Source organism: Colius striatus, chromosome 6 (assembly GCF_028858725.1).
Source record: "Colius striatus isolate bColStr4 chromosome 6, bColStr4.1.hap1, whole genome shotgun sequence".
In the NCBI taxonomy this organism is placed as follows: Eukaryota; Metazoa; Chordata; class Aves; order Coliiformes; family Coliidae; genus Colius; species Colius striatus.
Window position 1 is genome coordinate 38,087,713 of NC_084764.1, and position 19,467 is coordinate 38,107,179.

Below are 19,467 nucleotides of genomic sequence, written 5' to 3' on the forward strand. Positions count from 1 at the left end.
GATAATTACTTTCAAAGAGAAAACCACAGCTTGCAGTCCCTCACACAGTGAGGTGTTGATGGCCTCCAAAGCATTTGGCTTCCCCCTAACCAGGAGAGACAGGTACCTCAGCACAGACCTTCCCCACAAGCACAATGTCCTCTATTTGACTTCAGCCCAGAGGCCACCCTTCCTTGTCAGTTTCCCAATCCACTTCAGTATCCAAACATGTGAGCATTTCCTTGTGCATTTTGTGCTCACCTTCAAGGGCACAAGAGCAAGTTGTGGGAAATGCATTCCCTTCCTTCAGGGAAAGAGACAGATCTTGGCCATTCAATGATCAGCTGAGGGAAATGCACCTTTGTGGATTCAGGGCATTGCAAAGAAGCATTCCAGTGCTTTTCATGTCCTTTCTAGTGGGAAAGCTGGAGGCAAAATGATTGATGTGCTTTTTAAAATGAGAATAAACCCCACATTGACTTTGCATCAAGTTCTAGCTAAGTTAATTTGGTTTTCAAAGCAAATAGCAATTTCTCAGCTCCTTCCCCAAGGTCTGTGTTTCCAGTTTGTGGACCTGCTACTGTAAAGTAGCAAATAAGATGGGCTGCTCTCCTACCTCGAGAGGGCACCATGAGACAGTTGGAAAAGGAAAGCAAGGAAGGAATGAAAACAAGCTTTACCTCAGGCACCAAATATTCCTGTCATGAGGATGTTCAGTTACAGTAATTAGCAATAATCACATAAGCAACAGCAGCTTTCCTCACCTCCCTTCACCCCTCCAAAGAACAGAGTTTGCTTCATTAAAACCTCAGCTTCCTCCTTAATCCCAGGCACCCCTTTCATGGGTGCTTCCTTCAGAGACCTGAGGGGCTGGATTCACCACCACAGCTTCCCAGTGCTGCTGCCAGGATGCCAGGTCAGTATGTTAACCACAAAAGGTAAAACACGTTGTTGTGAATCATCTGACCTCAACAAGGAAATTGTTAAAGGGGGAAAAAGGTCTCAGTTGTTAACAGCATCTACTAAACAGACTGGGGCCTATCTTAGTGCAACTACCACGACATTTTCTGTAACAACTCTGACCTGCTTACTAGAGATGAACTCTGTGTCCTGGGTTTGGCAGGGTTAGGGCTAGCTATAGTGGCCAGGCTGTTCCACACCATACTTGACATCATTCTCTGTATATAGGGAGAGCTGCTGGCTGGACTGAGCCTGGGGCTGGGCAGTGACACTGGGCATCGCTGGCTGTCTGTATTCCTATGCTGTCATTAGGGCTCTCCTTGTCCTCTGGGTTTGTTCAGCTGAGAGGAGTGATTAGCTCAATATTGGCTACTCAGTCCAGTACTAGTTTTCCATCAATAACCCAAAGGGCAGCAGGCAGGAGAGCTGCAGACAAGACCAGCCTAGAAGGTGCTTTGAATTCCGGATAAATCAGAGAAATGCTCCCAAAGAGCAAGCAAACAAAACAACAGCTTGACAGGGGCAGCCGCTGTGCAGATCTGTTGGATGGAACAAGAGGCTGTAACCTGTGGTTCTGCCAAAAGAAGAACCTAAAGAGGGTTCCAGAAAACAGTAACATGATTTGGGGGTCACAGTGTCACAAAACATACTGGAGTGTGCAACCTGGCTGGGTGCATGAGGGCCTGCGGGGCTGCAGGACATGCTGCCTGTGACAGCAGGGGACAGGACCAGCAAGCTGCACCTGCCTCTGACCAGGAATTTTGCACAGCAACGATCCTGATCCCCCACAGCACCAGCCAGGCTCTCTGCTGGAACTCCAGGGCTGGGGTCCAGCCAGGCTGTGAGGCAGCCAGGAACCAGCTGGAGAGAGCCAGAGGAAAGGAAGAGCACAGCATCAGAGCTCACTTTAGTTTTCAACTCAGTTTATTCAGTTTACAGAAGACAAAGAATGAGAGCAGAAATTACAGTCACCTCCAAACAAAAGACTGCTGCTGGAAAAAGAAAGGTAATTAAATTTTCTGTGACCATAGAGAGGGCAAACAGTAACAGGCTTACAATGGAGAAGGAAGATATGATTTAGCAAGAACCCTCCTGTTTTTCAACTGCTGCAAGAAGAGTAAAAAAACTGGAGTGAGCTACTTGATGGGTTCACGATGCTTCTGGTATAGAAAGCTTTAAATCAGACTAAATATTTGCCAGGAGCAGTCCCTTTTGAGTGGGAGCTGTAACAGGTGCTCTCTGAAAGCCCAGCCTGAGCATGGAGTCTGACAGGAGTTTCTTTACCACTTCTGAACTCTCTACACCCTTTGCATAGTTTTTAAAAACTTATTTTTGGTGACTGATCAACAGAAAAGGTTGATGGCCAAGTACACAGTCCCATGGCAAAAAGATCTTAAAGGTAAGGATTAAAAGTAATAAACATGCCCCAAATGAGACAGTATTGCATGCTCCAAAACAGCACTGACCCCAGGAGGGAACAGAGGCAGTTTGAACTGATTGTTACCCACATCCTGCTCTGCACAGGCCAGCAGGAACTATATTAAAAGTAAAGAAAAAACCTCACATTTATATGCTTATGAACAGGATAAAGAAGCCATCAGAGAAAGGACTCATCAGATCTGTTTTCAAGGGGACCTTTCATACTACAAATCGATTGCCAAATTCTCTTCTAACCTCTGGTCAGGTTAAAAACCAAACAATTCCCTCCGGCACAGACAGCTCCATTTCTGCCCCACCTCTATTTGTGGAGGACCGGTTGGTGATGTGGACATAGGCTACAGACAGCAATGTAGATATACAACTATAAAATTTATAGATATTGGAAGAAGGAGAGAAAAATCAACACATTTGGACTTAAATTTCTTCTCTCCCCTCGTTACATGTCTACTCCTTTCACCAGCAGGTCACACAGGGCACGAATATGTCAGGCTGTGCATTGGTTTAGATAAATTCTTTTTGCCCCCAAACTAAGTACTTGGGTAAAAATTGTCCCTTGTAAAGCAGAGGTGATAACGTACTACAACGAAGGAATATTGGCCAAAAGTCCTGCGTTATCAGAATTGCTAAACCTGAACTCAGCCCAACACAAAATACAAAAACAGAATAAAAAAAGAAGAAAAGAAACTAAAAAAAAATAGTCACATGTACACTTTGGTTACCAATTCCATGCTGATGGTCTTACAGTGAGCTGTAACCTGCCTGGAAGTGCAAGTCACCTGTCTGAGAGAAAAAAACAAACAGTAAATCAGAATGAACCAGAAACAGTTAATGATCAGAATGATGCTGCTCTTCTCTAAACAGAAGACAATTTCAGCATCTCTGGGCTTGGCAGTCACACAGACAATGGTGTCTCACATATTCCAGCAGTGAGAAAACAGTTCCACGCTTTCTGCCTGCTGAAGGGCCTGGCCAGCACCATTTCTGTGCCAATCACATCCACCAGCTCCAACGTCGTTCGGAGAGGAAAATCTAATTCATAACCTATCAACGTTGCAGGAACATTTGACTCCCAACATGAAGATGGAAAACAAAAAAGCAAAGTTAAGAACCAAAGAAAAGTGCTGCTGATGTTCTAGAACAAAGGCAGATGGAGAAGTTCAGAGGAATAGATGGGGTAGCCGAGCGGCGGATCCGCCACCTGCACGGTGAGGTTCCGCAGGAGCGCCGGGTGTGCCTGGATGCTGTAGCGCTCCTCGTCGTCATTGGTGGCATACAGCAGCTCCCACGACAGATTTGCCCACTGACCTCGGACAGCTTCGTCATTGAGTTTTCCCACTTGCACTAAGAGTTCCTGGAGAGTGAGGACTCGCCCTGTGTAAATTCCCTTTAGGAACAAACAGAACACAAGGTTCAGTAGATCCTCTGAGGAGATACACAAACATTTTGGTTATAAAGTGCTAAATGAAGCTTTGGGGCTACATGCTATAGAATATCAGGGAATCATAGAATGGGTGGGGTTGGAAGGGACCTCTAGAGATCATCCAGTCTAAACCTCTTGCCAAAGCAGGTCTCACCTACATCAGGTCACACAGGAACATGTCCAGGTCGGTTTTGAAGACCTCCAGAGAAGGAGCCATCACACCCTCCCTGGGCAGCCTGGGCCAGAGCTCCCTCACCTCACAGTAAAATAGCTTTTGCTTATGTTTACATGGAACATTTTGTGTTCCAGCTTCATCCCATTACCCCTTGTCCTGTCACTAGGTACCACAGAAAAAAGGGATGCCCCAACCTCCTGACACCCACCATCTATATACTTATAAATAACATCATTCCTTTAAGAACAGCAAAGCCCATAAAGTAGTCTCCTTAGTTCAATTCTTACCTCTAGGAAGACAGCCAGGAAATACTGCTGTGCTGCTAAAGAACAACGCACCGTGATTTTCTACAGCAGCGACAGCAGCTCCTGCCTAGTACAAGCATCAACTTTGGTTGCATCTTTGGCAGAACAAAGAAAACAGTTGAAAAGAAACCCAAAATACAAGTTCCCTTCTTAGTAATTTTCTCTTACCATGTTTGGGTCATGGCCCAGTGAGAAAAGGTATGGCTTTTCCTGCAGAACTGCTTGCTGCCACTCCAAGTCTGACACCAGCCCGATGTACCAATCATTCTCATATTCTTCCAGGCAGTTAACCAGTTCTTTGAAGTTCTCAACTGGCCCCAGACTTGCTTTGTCAACCATAAGCTTAAAAGTGTATCTGAAAGGTACACGAAGCCACACAGTAAGTAGTGCAGCCAAAGACAGGAAGAATAAAAGCCCTTCTGGGTGACCAAAGGCAAGGAGCAACACCAACAAATTTCTGAGCACCAGCAACTCTGTACATCCACGTCTGTCAGATGAGTTGCTAGAAGCAAGGACAGGTATTCTTTGAGCTCAGCTACATATAAAACAAGTTAGCTTATTATCTTATATTCACCTCAATCACTGTTCCTGCTGCCTGATAATGGAAAGTGCCAAACATCTGACCCCATCCCCAATCTCTTAAGATTATGGGGAGAATAAGAATGGGTCAGTTTCTCTCTACTTAGCACAGTGGATTTCTGGTGCTGGAGGCAGCCCCTGTGAGGAAGGGACGAGGGAAGGAACCTCTGCATCACAGTCTTCACTGCCTGGGGTTGCAAGAGCTATTTATTTAGGAGGAAGCTACAACTACATTGAAATTCTGTGGTTTTAACGTGAATCGCTCTTAGTGAAGCAAAACTTGCAAAGCACAGGACTCTTGAGACCATTGTTGTAACCTGGTGGACTGTTCTTTTACCTGAATGCTTTCAGTGCAAGCTGGAAGAGCTCAGGTTTGCCAGTCAGCCAGTCCAAACCAACTGACCAGGGAATACCCCCGGTGTATGCCCTGAACACATGGCTCGGGGCAGGCACGGCGTTATCCAGCCCAAACAGGCCGAAACAACACGACAATACCCCGTGGATGTACAAGTCTTTCAAAGCTTTATCTTTCATAAGGTCTTCAAGTAAATTGGAAGGCTTTTCCTTCAGATGAAAGAAGTCCAGCTGACTCAAGATGAAGTGGTACCATTCCTCTGGAAACCTCTGTCTCATTTCATTCACTTTGGCAGAAGGCACCGGGGCTGTTCTCCACTCTTCAGGAAGGCTCAATAGTTCTGAGTAAGAGCAACTAAATTCAACCTGAGGTAAAATTTCTTGCTGCTTCCCTTTGTCTACAGCAGGAAGCCCAAGCACCACAGCCCTGTATAATTTATCTTCTGGTGACATTTCTTGTGGGAGGTCTTGGCTCTGTATTTCCACAGACCCTGGAATAGACAGATGTACTTTTGGTGTGGTTCCCAACTGCTCAGGTTCTTTTCTGCCTTTCATTCTGCCACCGAGTTCAAGATCAAAAATGTCACTATCATCAGTCCAGTCCTCAATTGTATCCACACTAAAGCTATCTTCTTCCCTCAGAGGCCTGGACCTTTCCACTGCACCTCTGTGATGATTTTCTGGAAACGACCTTGTTTTGTTCTCATTGCCATTGCCTGGGCTTTCCCACATCTTTGATTTTTTGTAACAATACTGGACAAGCATCCATACAAGCACTTTAATGAAATCATCTTTCAGGTGCTTTAAATTCTCATGACAGTCAATTATTCCAGATAACACATTTCTGGCATCGGAATAGAGCCGCACAGGTAGAACAGTACAAGGAGTCAAAATGTGTCCAAAATGGTGATTAGGAGAGAGAATCTTTGTGTGCTCCTGATGTTCAAAGGCCATTTCAAATATTTCATCAACTCTATGAGCTTCAGCAGCGTGACAGGATGTTTCCTGCAATTCCAGCCCCTAAAGCATAAATGAAAGCAATTTGGTTTTAGTCTTCACCAACACATATCCTGAAACCCTAGAAAGCTGTTTCCTTACAACAACATTTTTCTCAAGAAATAAAGGTAAGTTCCATTGTCAACATCTCCAAAACTGAATCTACAAATCTAAGTAGAGGTTATAGTAATGGCAAAGCAGTGGCTTCAATATTAGACATAGATAAATGTCTTTAAAAAATAAGTAAATCTCTGCCTCATACAGATCTTATGAGGCAGCTTGTTAAAGATGTGTCACAAGCCAGAGGAGAAATTCACATCTGCTAAGTATGCCCATTGCAAGACTAGTTAACACAGCAACAGCACCCATCTTTGAAAACTGGTTGTAACATCTGGTGAATCAGTTACATTGCTGAAATGTTACACAGCAAAAATGATTTCAAAACATTAATACGTCAGTCCTCCGCATGCAGGTACCTTAATGTTAACCCCACAGTAAGTGAAGCCTTTTTCTAGCACCAATATCCACATCAGTCTATCCTGAAAACGGCACAAGTAATGGGATCCAGGAAGAGAGAGACCTAGACAAGAAAAAACAAACACCAAAACAACTGTGGTGTGACTGTGGTATTACACTGATTAAAACCTCTTCTACACGCCAAGTGAGGAATTCAGCTGCAAACACAACGCGTTTCTGCATCATCATCAGTTATAACTGGCTCAGTAGTGCCCTAGAATCTTAAAAGAAGCTTGCTGCAAAGCTAGATCCTGAAGTAGCTGTGCTCTTTGAAAAAGCTGTAGAAAACTGGGAAATGCTCACACAACTGCAGTGCTACAATGGCAGTCTCATACACACTGAGCACTAACAGTAGATATAGGGGAAACCACCTGTAGTCTTTTTGAAACACCTCTGTGTGTCTTTATATGTGTGTGAGGAGAGAGTAAATCTGATCATCTGACATCACCCAAAACCACAAAATAAACTGGAGTTTGAAAACTCAAGTCCTGAAATACTTCAGACCACACTTCAAAGTAATTAGTACTCAAAAAAACCCACAACTTGGCTCTCACTGCAAAACCTGGATGACACTTGTCCAAAAACATGTACATTTTCTCTTTCCTGCCTATTCCAATAAAAAGCCCACTGACAAACTTCCTAGCAATTGGTGGTTCGACTGTGTTTAAGTTAGAGCCTTCTGCCAACTTCTCCAGTACAATGGTGGTGTTCTTCAGCATGCCATTTGCTGGCAGTTCATGCCTTGCTTCTGCTGTCACTCACGTCCAGGTGACCGCTCACTTGCACAGAGAATTTCAGTTTTAGGATGTTGTAGGATGAAATCAGTGAAATCAACCATTAAGCTGTAGTTAAAATTTAAGTAACCTTTTCTATCCCACTGAGCTAATGAAGTGCATTTTCTTGCTAACATTTTGCAAGGGTTTTAATTCTTTTCTTTCCAGCTGTTAAAGCTACTTACACAGAAAAAAGTATGGTTTTAAGATTAAAATAGAGACACACAAAGCGGTACCTTTTCATTCTGAGCTCATCTGAGTACACCACACTTTTTCTTGCTTCAAGACATTAATTCACAGATTTTCCCATTTAAAGGGAGACTTTTTTCCTTCTCAAGATTAATGTTATAAATTATCTAAGCTGAGGCATACATGCTACCACAGTCATGATGGCAATGGGGAATATATATATATTAAAAATAAGTATAGATATAAATCAAACAGGTATCTAACAGATAAATATAATTATCCAATATAAATATAGCTGTTAGACATATAAAACATACATAGGCTGCTGGAGTAGACAAACTGTCTCCCTCTTAGAGCAAAAAAGCTTCTTGGTTTTCTAATACCTTTCTCTACACCAATACTGAAAGTGCAGCAACCCCTCCTAGTAAAGCACTTGCATGTAACCTTCAGAAAATAATGCGATTAACTTCCACTCTCTTTAAATATCAGCATATTTTTTCTAGTCATAAGCCATTTTTTGGGAAGCTTGTGCAAATATTTGCCTTTTGCCTCAGGGCAACGATCTTTGGATTATTTAGGTTACACAAAGACTGTTTCTCACAAAACAAGTCTGCAACTTTAACAGTTACTCTGTCTCCATCTGGGAAAAGACACTGCATTTCTTCCTTTTTTTCAAGGCCACAAATCCTGTTATAACCCTACCTCAACTGCCTGCACAGGATATGACATTAAGTCTTATCAGCTGTTTCTGTTTTCAGCTGTTTAGTGCTTGTATTTTACCAACACGCAGTCCATATTCATCATACCTAATTAACATAGTCAAATTAGCCAAGTCACCTTCCAGATCCCGAGCGATGAGATTGATGAGAAAGACACAACCACAAAGAGCAGTTTGACATATCTCCTTCTCCCCACTCTGTATCACAATAATTCAATTCATTGCCTGCAATTAGGTAGGATGAATGCATACCACCCTTTTTTGTTTGGCATAAAACCACTTGGAGTGATGCTGTTTCATCACCACTTAATTTCTCCTTATTTTAAAGATAAAAAACAACCTGGTTTGTTAATTATAACAAGTAGGCATGTAAGAGAAGGCTAGAAGTAATTACTTTGTCTTCAACTGAGCAATCTCTATTTGCTGTGAAAGGTGGGTTAAATCAGGTGCTACAACTCTCCCGTTTGCCAGCAACATTCTGTTTCCTAAAAGCCCTACGTACATTCCTTCACAGCAGGGCTCATGCACCTACCTAAGCTACCAGCTGCCAGGGCAGACTGCAGAGCCACAGCCAGGCTGGGAACCATCTGCCTGTAGTACACGGTGTCAGCGCACACACACGCTGTGGTGCCCACAGGCCCCGGCCAGCTTCGCACAGGCCTTGGAAACCCAATCAGAAAGATGGGGAGGGTGAAGAGTGGCAGCAAGGGAGAAGAAAGGAGAGCTGAGATGGCAACAAAGGCCAGCACGATGGGGAAGAAAATGATGTTGAGTGTGATTAAGGTGGCAGTAGATTTACGCCGCTGTTTCTTCTCTGTCCACGATGTCAAAAGAATAGCTATGGCAAACTGCAGCTTGGAGACAAATTGAAGCAGTCGATCCCGAACGATACCAACCTACAAGACACATGCAACAAGCAGGTTAATTTGTATCCAGTATCAAATCACATTCAGCACTGCCAAATCTGCCCCATCCACTGTAATGTTAAGAAAATGAAGTGTTAATTATCATTGACTGGTATCAAAGTGTGCATCTTTTTTCGCTTCTATTTGCTGGGTCCCAGAGTCTGTCATTCTCTGACAGGGGAGGGCAAGGAAACGGAGACTTCAAATGACAACTTCTGCTAAAATTTACATTATGACAATTACCAGCAAGAGTCTGATTCCCGTATCCAAGCTCCTGTTCCACCAGAGATCTGGATTAAACACCAACATCTGTGCTATTGACACAACCACTATGTCCAGGAGGGCGTTTTCTGTATTCTGCCAGACCTAAAATAGAGATACATTAGACACATATTTATAAACGCATCTATCTGTCTCTGCTTTCATGACCTGGAATGTTTCTTCCAAGCCACCTTAATACTTAAATCACAGAGAATTTCTTAGGCTAATGTATTGAAAATTCAAATTACCATCCTAAATATTCTTGTGAATCCAATGCAAACAGACACAGAATGAAGGTTTTGTAGTGAACGGTCTAGGGACAGGAATGCTATCATAGCAAACGGAGACACTGTAAGTGAAATAAAAGAATCATTGATTTCCTTTCAAAAACAGAACTGAAGTCTACAGAGGTAAAGCAGTCTTATTGCAGAAGGGAAATTTGGGCGTGAAAAGAGAGTTCATTGTTACCAAGTCCCCTTTGCATTACGCTTCCAGGGTATCAAACAGCGTACCTGCACTAATGGCCCAAGCTGACAAACATTTATGTTGATGCTCAGTTGTTACTTGCTTTTACTTTTTTGCTGGTTGGTTGTTTCCCCAAGAAAGGAGGAATATTCAGTAAGTAAATATGGGCATAGCACTCATCAATCCATTTCCCCAAACTGATGCCTCTTAATAAAATTAAACAATTAGGATCAAATGTTGATTCCCCTCAAGTAGATACTTTTGTCCGTAACCTGTCAGAAAGGAGACTGTTCCCTTTACAAGCCAGCTCTGAGAACCAAATATTTAGTCAGCTTGATAACTCTCAACTCACTTCTGTTTCTGAGTGCTTTTTAAAGACTACAAGAACCATGCTTTCCAAAGTGAGTACTGATGTTATGGTAACAAAAAAAACCCATTTAAAAAGCCTGGCTCTCCTAGCTGGACTTTTTAAACACTCAACTTTTTAGGTTTACCCCTAAAAAAAAAAAAAAGAGAGAGAAATAAATAAAATCACTAATCACTTTCAATGAACCAGTAATTTTGACCTCAATGGACATTTGAACAAAACACAAAACAAATATTTCCAGACACTTGGGTTTGCCTAGTTCACAGAATCTTGCATATACAGTAATTCTAGCGTTGTTTCAATCTTCCTACAAGCATCATCTAACAAACAAGAGACAGTGCGTGTTCCTACCTAGTGTTAGTAAAATCCTCCTGACAACACCAACTTTCATTAGCCTTCTTTGCTTCTCCATGAACACAGTCACAGTCCTGACATCCTTTGGATAAAATGGGTTTCGGAAGATTCCAAACAAGTACACTCTCTGAATCTCTCTAAGAATCCACATAATTATAAGCAATATGATCAGAAGGTAACTTGCTACAGCCTGGGGACTGGCTTTGGAAAATGGTGAGAAGCCTGCGAATCGATGCAGCACGCTAGCTTCTATGAGAGCCAAGGTTAACACAGTCAGGTAAAAAAGAAATTCCCTCCACCCAAATTGCTTCCTAAGACCTCTGTGCATATTTTTAGATTTGCTGGAGGCCAAATGGCTGATCATGGTGTGTTTGAAGGCAAAACCAATCTCGCTTAGGTTAAGACTCAGTATGAACCCAAATCCAGTCATGAAGAGGATCACACCGAGAGTGCTGGGAATGAAATACGATGCTATTGCTGTTCCAGCAGAAATGAGAAACATTACTAACAACCTGTGAAGGAGAAAATAAAAAAGATTTGCTTGAAAACAAAAAGGTTATCAACAATACAGATATATTTTACAGTTATATGAACAATATTTACTTTGTGTTACTTGACATAGGTGAACCTCCCAGTCCAAACTCCAACAGTTGTTCCATTCCCCATAGAAAAAGTGCGTCAAGCGGGGGCAGAATTCCCATTGCCCACAAGAATGGCAGAAAAAGAAATATCACGTGCAAAATCTGGTTTGTCTGTTCTAGAATGGGTGTGTTGACAGCAAACCTGGATAAAAGAAGAAACGTATTTGACTCGTGTGAAGGAGAAAATAACTGATGTGTGGGAAGACTTATTGTTTAACTACTACAGCAAATTCCAAAGCACAAACATCACACATTCCAGCTACAAAACCTTAACAAGTAGCTTTTAAAAGGATAAATACACACATTCATGCCTGGGACAGCAATACACTAGAATATCAGAACAGAGGGTAATTTTTCAATTGACCTTTCATTAAGCAGATGAGTCAAGTGATCTCAGTATCCCAATTTGTTTTCATGCTGCTGTGATAACGCACTCAAGAAATTGTTATGCAAAGAGGAAGGTCCACAGGCACTAAGACTTCAACCATCTAAACAAAAAAAATGCTAAGCAGTTTTTCAGAATTACAAAAGTGAAAATTTACACCAGCCCAAGACACGAGTTGTAAGGCAGCTGCCTGTACACCAAGAGATAAACTCTCTTGAGGAATAAAAACACTGTTACTTTCTACATGGAAGTATCAAAATCCTCTTGTAAAAATACAAAGATCATTATTAGAAACCTGCATAAGTTCTAAATCATGCACAGTTAACTACTTAGCTAAATAAGCTGAAGGTGGACTGCTGGGATATTTGGTTACTCTCTACTTGGTTACTCTTTACTTCTTAATAAATAAGTCAAGTCTCAAAGGACATTTTTTAGGAATTTAAAAAACATCTCAACTTGCTCCTCAGGAAATTATACAGAAGATTTTGAGGTCCAACAAAACATGACATTGAGGTTCTGGAGAGAATCCAGAGGCAGCTACCAAGCTAGGGAAGGACTTGGAGCACATCTCCTATGAGGAACAGCTGAGGGATCTGGGGCTGTTTAGCTTACAGAATAGAAGGCTCAGGGGAGACCTTCTCACTCTCTACAACTACCTGAAAGGAAGTTGCAGCGAGGTGGGGTTTGATCTGTTCCCCCTAGTAAAAAGCAATAGAAAAAGAGGAAACAGCCTCCAGTTGCACCAGGGGAGGTTCAGGCTGGGTATGACGAATTTCTTTACCGAAAGGGTCGTCAGGCATTGGAACAAGACTCCTACCATAACATATGCACATGTGACAGTTATGTATACAACAGCTGACGGGGAGGAAGAACGTGTAGAATAAATCCAAAAGCATCTTGCTTTAAGAGACTCTACCAATACTTCAGCGACGACACTTATCTCAAAGACAGAAATGGAACAGACTGGACTGATGTAGTTCTTGTGTGACAAAAGAACTTCAAAATCCGAGCTCAAAATCCATATAACAAAGATACAGCATTGTTCATGATAGCTTATCCATTCACTAAACCCAAATCCATAGTTCTTTTTTTGCCTACAGTTTAAAACTTTCTGCAGTCGCTTTGCAGAGACTAAAACAGAAAACAACCCCAGGATGAAATCTGGATATAATTCCAGTACTCCTGAAGTTCGCAGTGTTCAGATCTGCGATTCCAGGGCAGGAATACATGTTTTCAAAACACGGCCTTTACAAGGATGTTGAAGTGAATGCTTTTGTACAAACATACTGAAATCAACACAGTAGAAGATGATTTTAGCTGTCCCTTACTTAGAAACTCATCTCACTGCCCTTCCCAATTCACGTGGAACACTAGAAAAATTTAAGAACGACCTTTTATACCCAGTGTAGAGTTCTTTGGAGTTCCTGCTGTGGATTAAAATATTCAAATAAACTTTCCTTAGAAAAATAATTTCATCTTTCTCATAAAAACATACATAGGATAACCATCACTTTAACAAGCTAAATGCTATATTGGGTTTACCTATGTGCAAGATCCACTGCAATAAAGACAAAAATATAGAAAGGTCTCATCAGAGCAGTGATTTCGTAAGTATCCAGTGCTTGGAAAGTGGCTGTTTCGGTAGCTGTATTTATGATTAACGAATACTCTCCTATACATACAGTCACCCATCCAAATACAAAGATGGCAACAGTTCCTCCAATGTTGCTATACAGCAAGGTTATTCTGTTTGGCAGCAAATACCAAGTTCCCAACCCACACAATACCCCTGCCAGAAGGGAATGAAATACAGTGTTGATTATATACTTCTTGCCAGGAATAATAAATTTTACTGTCTCTGAACCTAAACAGCTGGAAAATTCAAACTCATCTTCATCTGTGAGGGTACTCTGAATTTGCATTCTTTCTACTGTCACTGTTTTCTGCTTTGCATACAGATTTGTCATCTGAAGAATGAGCGCAGTAACAAACATCAGTCCTCCTGAAAGTGCTGCTGTATAGTAGTCTTTCATAACGTCTAATTGGTACAACAGTGTTCCTACTCCTCCCAAGACCCATGGTGTCAAGAAAAGAATGATCTGATTCACATATATGTAAGGAGGGGCACAATAGCCTAATTTAAACCGGGGACCTCCCAGCACAGTCTGTGGAAAGCGCTTCAAGAAGAACTCCTGTTTGTAATCATTCAGCAGAGGTACATCTGGACCCATTCTCGTTACTCAGGAATGCTGGGTGAGTATCATTTTTCCTGTAAGAGAACAGAAAGAAAAAGAAAGTGACATTACTAAATCTGGAATGCCTAACTTAACCAGGGATTTGTTTTCAGAAAAAAAAAAAGTTCATTCACCAAAGTACAGAGGGATTCTGACACGTTAGTGTGAGTAGACGTCATCCTAAAGCAACCACAGAATCTGCTGGCATACAACTACTAAGCAAACACCCAAACTGGAAAAACACTAAACTATTTGAAAACGTGAACATATTCTTCAGGCAACAAATAAATCCAACTCCTCACCCCATCAGAACACCTTCCTAAAACTGGGATTTTTTTTCGACCCGGTCTGATTTCAATCACACCTTGCTACAGGTCTCTGATTCCAATTAATGCAAGGATCTCCACACAAAAACAGAAGAGTCAGTGATTTCAGTGACTGGCTATGTAAGTGCACAGATGCACTCACACCAAGTTCCCTGTAAAAATCACAGCCTTGTGAAACTAAACTGTAAACAAACAACCCGATCAGTAAAAACATTAAAAATTGTTCCCTACATCATCACTTTAACTGTTCTCCCTACACAGTCTAGCTGTAGAACAGGATGTCACTGTGTTAAGCTCTACACAAAACATAAACTATCCACTTCTGCTTCCTAAAACCTACAACCCAAAAAAATACACACCACACTTGTGAGTTGTAAGAGAATCAGCATATATATGTTTCTATATGTCAATGGAGAAAGCTGAAAAAAAGGAAGAAACGCACTCGTAAACATTTACAGTGTATCATCAGGTAGAAGTTAAATATGAGTATCCATTTAGAGAGGATCAGGCAATGTAGAAATAATATCAGACAGCAACTATGATATTCAAATCTCATTTTAGGCCATTAGTCATGGAAGAAAGAACCCACGAATGGCAGGCAGAAATACTCAAACTAAGAAACAGAGTGAAAACACAGCACAAAAAGGCAGTGTCAAAGCACTTCACTAGTAAGAATTCTGAAAAAGATGCTGGTGTGCATTATGAGACATGCAAGTACTGAAATTCTGACTTTCTACTGGATCTGTATAATTTGATGAATACTTGTTAGCCATCACTGCTGATATACTAAAATTAAACACACAGCTGCCGTGGAGCTTCCAAACTTAGGCAATCCCTTCTTTATACAATACCAAATGCTTTTAGGTGCTTCTAAGAATAATTTACAACATGAGAGAGATTAAAGGCCAGTCATATGAACTACCACGACTAGAAATTTGTGTTCAGGATCCACAAAGTCAACACATTCCACAAGGAAATGCAGGATCCCACAGGCTCTGTAAGTACTCTCCATGTAGGCTGTGGAATTTTTTCTACGGAAAAAAACATGGAATATTGATACCATAGAGATGTTTCAGCCATATTATTTCAAGTCTTTGGAAATTTCTTAAGGGAAGGAGAAGGCAGCAGACAATCCTACTGGAAAAGACACGTGTTGACAATGGAGAGGGGAATTCACCACAGTCAGCTCAGGAATTTGAAAATCTAACAGGGACACACCCAACTACAAAAAACTTCAAATGTCATTATAAAAATAAAATAAAACCACAATTCAGCCAATCCTGTTAGGAAAAAGAAACACCAGCTAGTTTCATGCCTTTGTAGCCCTCTAAGTTGCTGCAAAAGTTACATTCAATAGAAGACTGTGATCCACATCTAAACTATGCAAGCTGAGTTTTGAAAGACATTTAGAACCAAAAGGTGCATCATTTTCCCTGAAACACAGGTTTTGGGCAGCTGTGCTTTTCTGCTCCAAGATGGGCTATTTTTGTTTCAAGTTCCAGTCTGCATTTGTGTTTGTCAGTTTATGTTGCTAACAAAATGCTACCAAAACATTCCTCTTACAGTTTCCGGGTAAACAATAGATATCTTTATTGTGAGAGACAAAAGTCTACACACATAAACAATACAGATCCACTTGGATATACTCCAAAATAAGCCATAAAAAGTTAACTTATTTATAAATGAAAATCCCAAGACTGAAGCTCACCAACTAGGTAAACAAGAGCCTCCACTGGACTCCCAGCTTCCAAATAGTCAGGTAACACTTTAGGACTTCAAAGAAGCACTCATGACTGTTATTTCTGTGCAAAGCCCTAGCAACAAGACTCTTCACATTACTGACTGTTTACAGGACCTGGCTTCATTATACATTCCTAACATACAGGCCTGGCCTGACTTCCACAACTTGCCTGGTTACCCAAACAATCCTCACCACAACAGTTTGTCAGCACCGGCAGGGATCCATTCCACTTAGATACTATAGTAACAAGGATGGCAAAAGGATTTTTAACACCTTAGAGTGACTTAACAAGTTCCCTCCTGCAATATCCTCTTTACGTTCTTAGTACAAAAGGGGAAAAAGAAGCACACTTTGCTCAAGTTCAGGTAGAATTTCACAGGAGGGTATGAATTTTTGTCTAAACAAAGATCATCCTTCATGTCCATTGATGGTGGATCAGCTCAGTGTGGTTTGGTTTTATTTCAAGCAGATTACAGAACACTTCTACAGCTGGTGAGCCATGTAAGCTGCTGAAACACTTAAGGCTTAAAAATACTTACCTCAGTAGTCTTCCAAGTCTTCTCATGCAAGACTAAGTAACAGTTATAAACCACCTGCTAGCACAGGAGGGAGGAACTACAGTGTGGGAGGCACAGGACAAACTGCAGGCAGCCCCTGCCCAGGCAAATCCAGATGCATTCAGACTGCTGGGACACCGGCTCCTCTACTCCACCGTTAAACATTCAGCTGTGCTGCAGGCTGGATTTCAGCCCAGAGCAGCCTGAGGGCCTCTCCTCCACAGCAGCAATGCCATCCCCTGGAGAGACCAGGGACGCAGGACTCTAGGCCAAGGCGCTCCATCTAGTTACGGGATGAGCGTCCCAGGACCAGCTTTGGGAAGGGCTGCTGACCATCACCTGCCCGATACACCCCTGCCCCCGTCCGGACCGGTTCCCAACGGAGCCGCCACGCTTCCTACCTAGTCACCTCTCCCTCTGGCCTTCTGCACGAACTGAAGTTAAAACAATGAACCAAACGACCAAAACCCACACATGTGCTGTTTTCAACGCCGGGAGGGATGGGAAGCCAGGCAGCCACCGGGCCCGCCGCGGGGGACAAACGCTGGTGAGGGCCGGGCTGCCCCCGCAGCGCCGCCCCGAAGAGGCGCCGGCGGCTCTGCCTGCTGCGGGGATGGGCTCCGCGGCAGCACACGCAGCGCAGCGGGGCTTGCGGACGCCCGCATCCCTGCGGCGAAGGGCCGGCACCGGCGAGAGGCAGCCGCGGTGAAGAGCCTCTACGAGGCGGCCACCTACCTCTGGCCCGGACTCGGAGCAAGTCAGGGGCTTTGCGGGGCTAGGGGAGAAGGGGAACGGGGCCGAGCCTCCGGCGGAATGAGCAGGGAGGACAGCGGAGCGCTGGCCCCCGCCGCAAGACTGTCCCGAAGAAGAGTGAAAGGCGCAGGCCGCAGCCACGCGTTCCTCCCCACGCTGCCCCTCCGCTGTCGCCGAAAGCGGCGGCGAGGGGAAGCCCAACCTCGCCGCGACAGCCACCTCCTCTTCCCTCCTCTTGTTCCCGCCTCCTTTTCCCTCCCCTCGGCGGCCGTCGCCATTTCGCCGGCCTAAGGCAGCCGGGTGGCGGCCGGGCGCTGCTTGCTGCGCGCTGCCTGCGGGAAATGGCCCCGGCCCGAGGCGTGGCGGGGGAAGGCTGCTCCGGGGCCCTTCTCGGAAGGGTCAGCACGGGGAGTGGTTGCCTTCCCGCTGGCCGGCGGCGGGGCTTGGCCCTCTGCAGCCAGGAGACCCGAGCCCAGCGGCCGCCCGCCGCCCGGCCCGTTCACGCTTGCCTTGGCACAACGAGATTTCGCAGCTCTTTTCCACACGTATCCGTCGCCCTTCCGTTGTAAAATTAAGCTTGAGGCATCTTTCTCTAGCTGTGGCCTGCTAGCAGCTTCATGAAGTGAAAAAGCAAAGAAGGGGGTAAGGAAAAGATCCCTCAGTCGGCAGAGGAGCTGTAGCGAGGCAGGGGCTGCTTGTGCACACCATCTCCAGCTGAGAGCAAGGGCTTGAGCCTTCTGGGGCACCTCTGCCCCCATCAGTATGCTGTGTCATTCGAGCTTTATTACGCCTCTATTCTTCCAGTATTGCTCCCAGTAAGGATGAAGGTGTGTGTTCGCAGATTCCTTTTTAGTTTGTGTACGATATTTTTAAATAAGGAGTTGTGAGATCAATTTTTTTGTTGTTAAGAGATTTTCCCGTGGTTTTTTTTTGTACCTCACATTTAATGGTGAAAACATCTTGATTACGGAAGCAATCTAGTTATATATTTTATGTTTTGGAAAAGACTCGCCTTGGAAGTTTCTTTCAGTTGCTATGTTTTGAGAATCTATTGCTGATCGGAGGAGAAAGGGACAGAGAAAGAATTACAAATGTGTCTATTACTAGAATCATAAGTGACAACCCAGGATTGACTACGGGATGTTCTGCATCTGGAGTTTGACAGGGTGCAACTGTCCTGTGGCCAGGCAGACTTCCCAGCTGTCATTTTATACCACAGTGTGTGGCCACACAGATGTTGTGGTTATAAATGGAGACAGATTGTGTGCAAGATGTTCCACTCCTGCCCCACACAACCTTTTAGTACAAGAGTTGAAGGACAATCTGTAGCAGCCATAGCAGTATTAAAGTTTGTATTATCTACATGCATGGCAGTGTAACCTGTCACCCAGTTAAGAATGGTCATAGTCACACACATGCTCATCGTTAGAGTAGGTTCAGACTGACATCACCCAGCATCCAACTTCACAGTGACTTTACAAAATATATTCTCGACCCCAAAAAACGATTTAGAGATCTAAGTGAGACATTTTGGCTTTGTGCAAGACTGAGAACAGAGCCAAGTAGGAGTCTCTGGAGAACAGTTCAGTGCTCAGTAAGTGGAGAGCTGACAGTGTTAGCTGTTAGGGAACATCCCTCCAGGAGTAGGTCCAAGCTGCTATCTTAGTGTATCTGTGTCTGTGTATAAAGTGCCTCAACCCACTGCCTCAATCCTGGCAGGGCTGCTACCTGCTTGAGGACTCAAAAAGCAGGGGTATGGTACCAAGAGCTGCCTTTTGTGAAATAGGCCAGTGTCTGCTGACCATGAGGAAGGAGGCCAAGAACCTTCTCAGCCTGAAAGAGTCCATCTCACTGTGCCACTCCAAGAACTGTCAGGAGGCTACAGACAAGGCCATGGAAGAGCCATTATCTGCTATTCTACGAAAATCAGACTAGAGAGGGAACCTGATCCCATCATCCAAGAATGAGCCTGACTTAAAGTGACCCTTGTGTGTCTGACTTAAGGTATTAATTAGTCAATTAGTCCTTACCTGTTGCTTGTAATTTCCTCTCAAAAAAGCAGACTGGTGAGGGA

General features: G+C 43.4%; 1 protein-coding gene across 1 annotated transcript; it reads right to left on the reverse strand.

Moving 5' to 3' along the window:
* Positions 1-1,845: 1,845 nt before the first annotated feature.
* PCNX4 (pecanex 4) lies at positions 1,846-17,613 on the reverse strand. The gene is made up of 11 exons (XM_061997888.1): positions 17,376-17,613; positions 13,325-14,051; positions 11,360-11,539; positions 10,754-11,268; positions 9,819-9,919; positions 9,553-9,675; positions 8,937-9,300; positions 6,685-6,788; positions 5,196-6,232; positions 4,448-4,634; positions 1,846-3,763 (listed from the first exon to the last, which is right to left on the reverse strand). Exons 2-11 carry the CDS (start codon positions 14,011-14,013, stop codon positions 3,512-3,514), a joined length of 3,552 nt encoding a protein of 1,183 aa, XP_061853872.1. The 5' UTR covers positions 14,014-14,051; positions 17,376-17,613; the 3' UTR covers positions 1,846-3,511.
* Positions 17,614-19,467: the final 1,854 nt, after the last annotated feature.

Bases quoted from the DNA above. Each gene is read 5' to 3' on its own strand.
- PCNX4 (XM_061997888.1), bottom strand. From the start codon at position 14,013: ATGGGTCCAGATGTACCTCTGCTGAATGATTACAAACAGGAGTTCTTC. The intron at 11,269-11,359 runs GTAAATATTGTT...TCTCCTTCACAG, and splicing joins CCTATGTCAAGTAACACAAA to GTTGTTAGTAATGTTTCTCA. The intron at 6,789-8,936 runs GTAGGTGCATGA...TTTCTTGTCTAG, and splicing joins CCTGGCAGCTGGTAGCTTAG to GTCTCTCTCTTCCTGGATCC.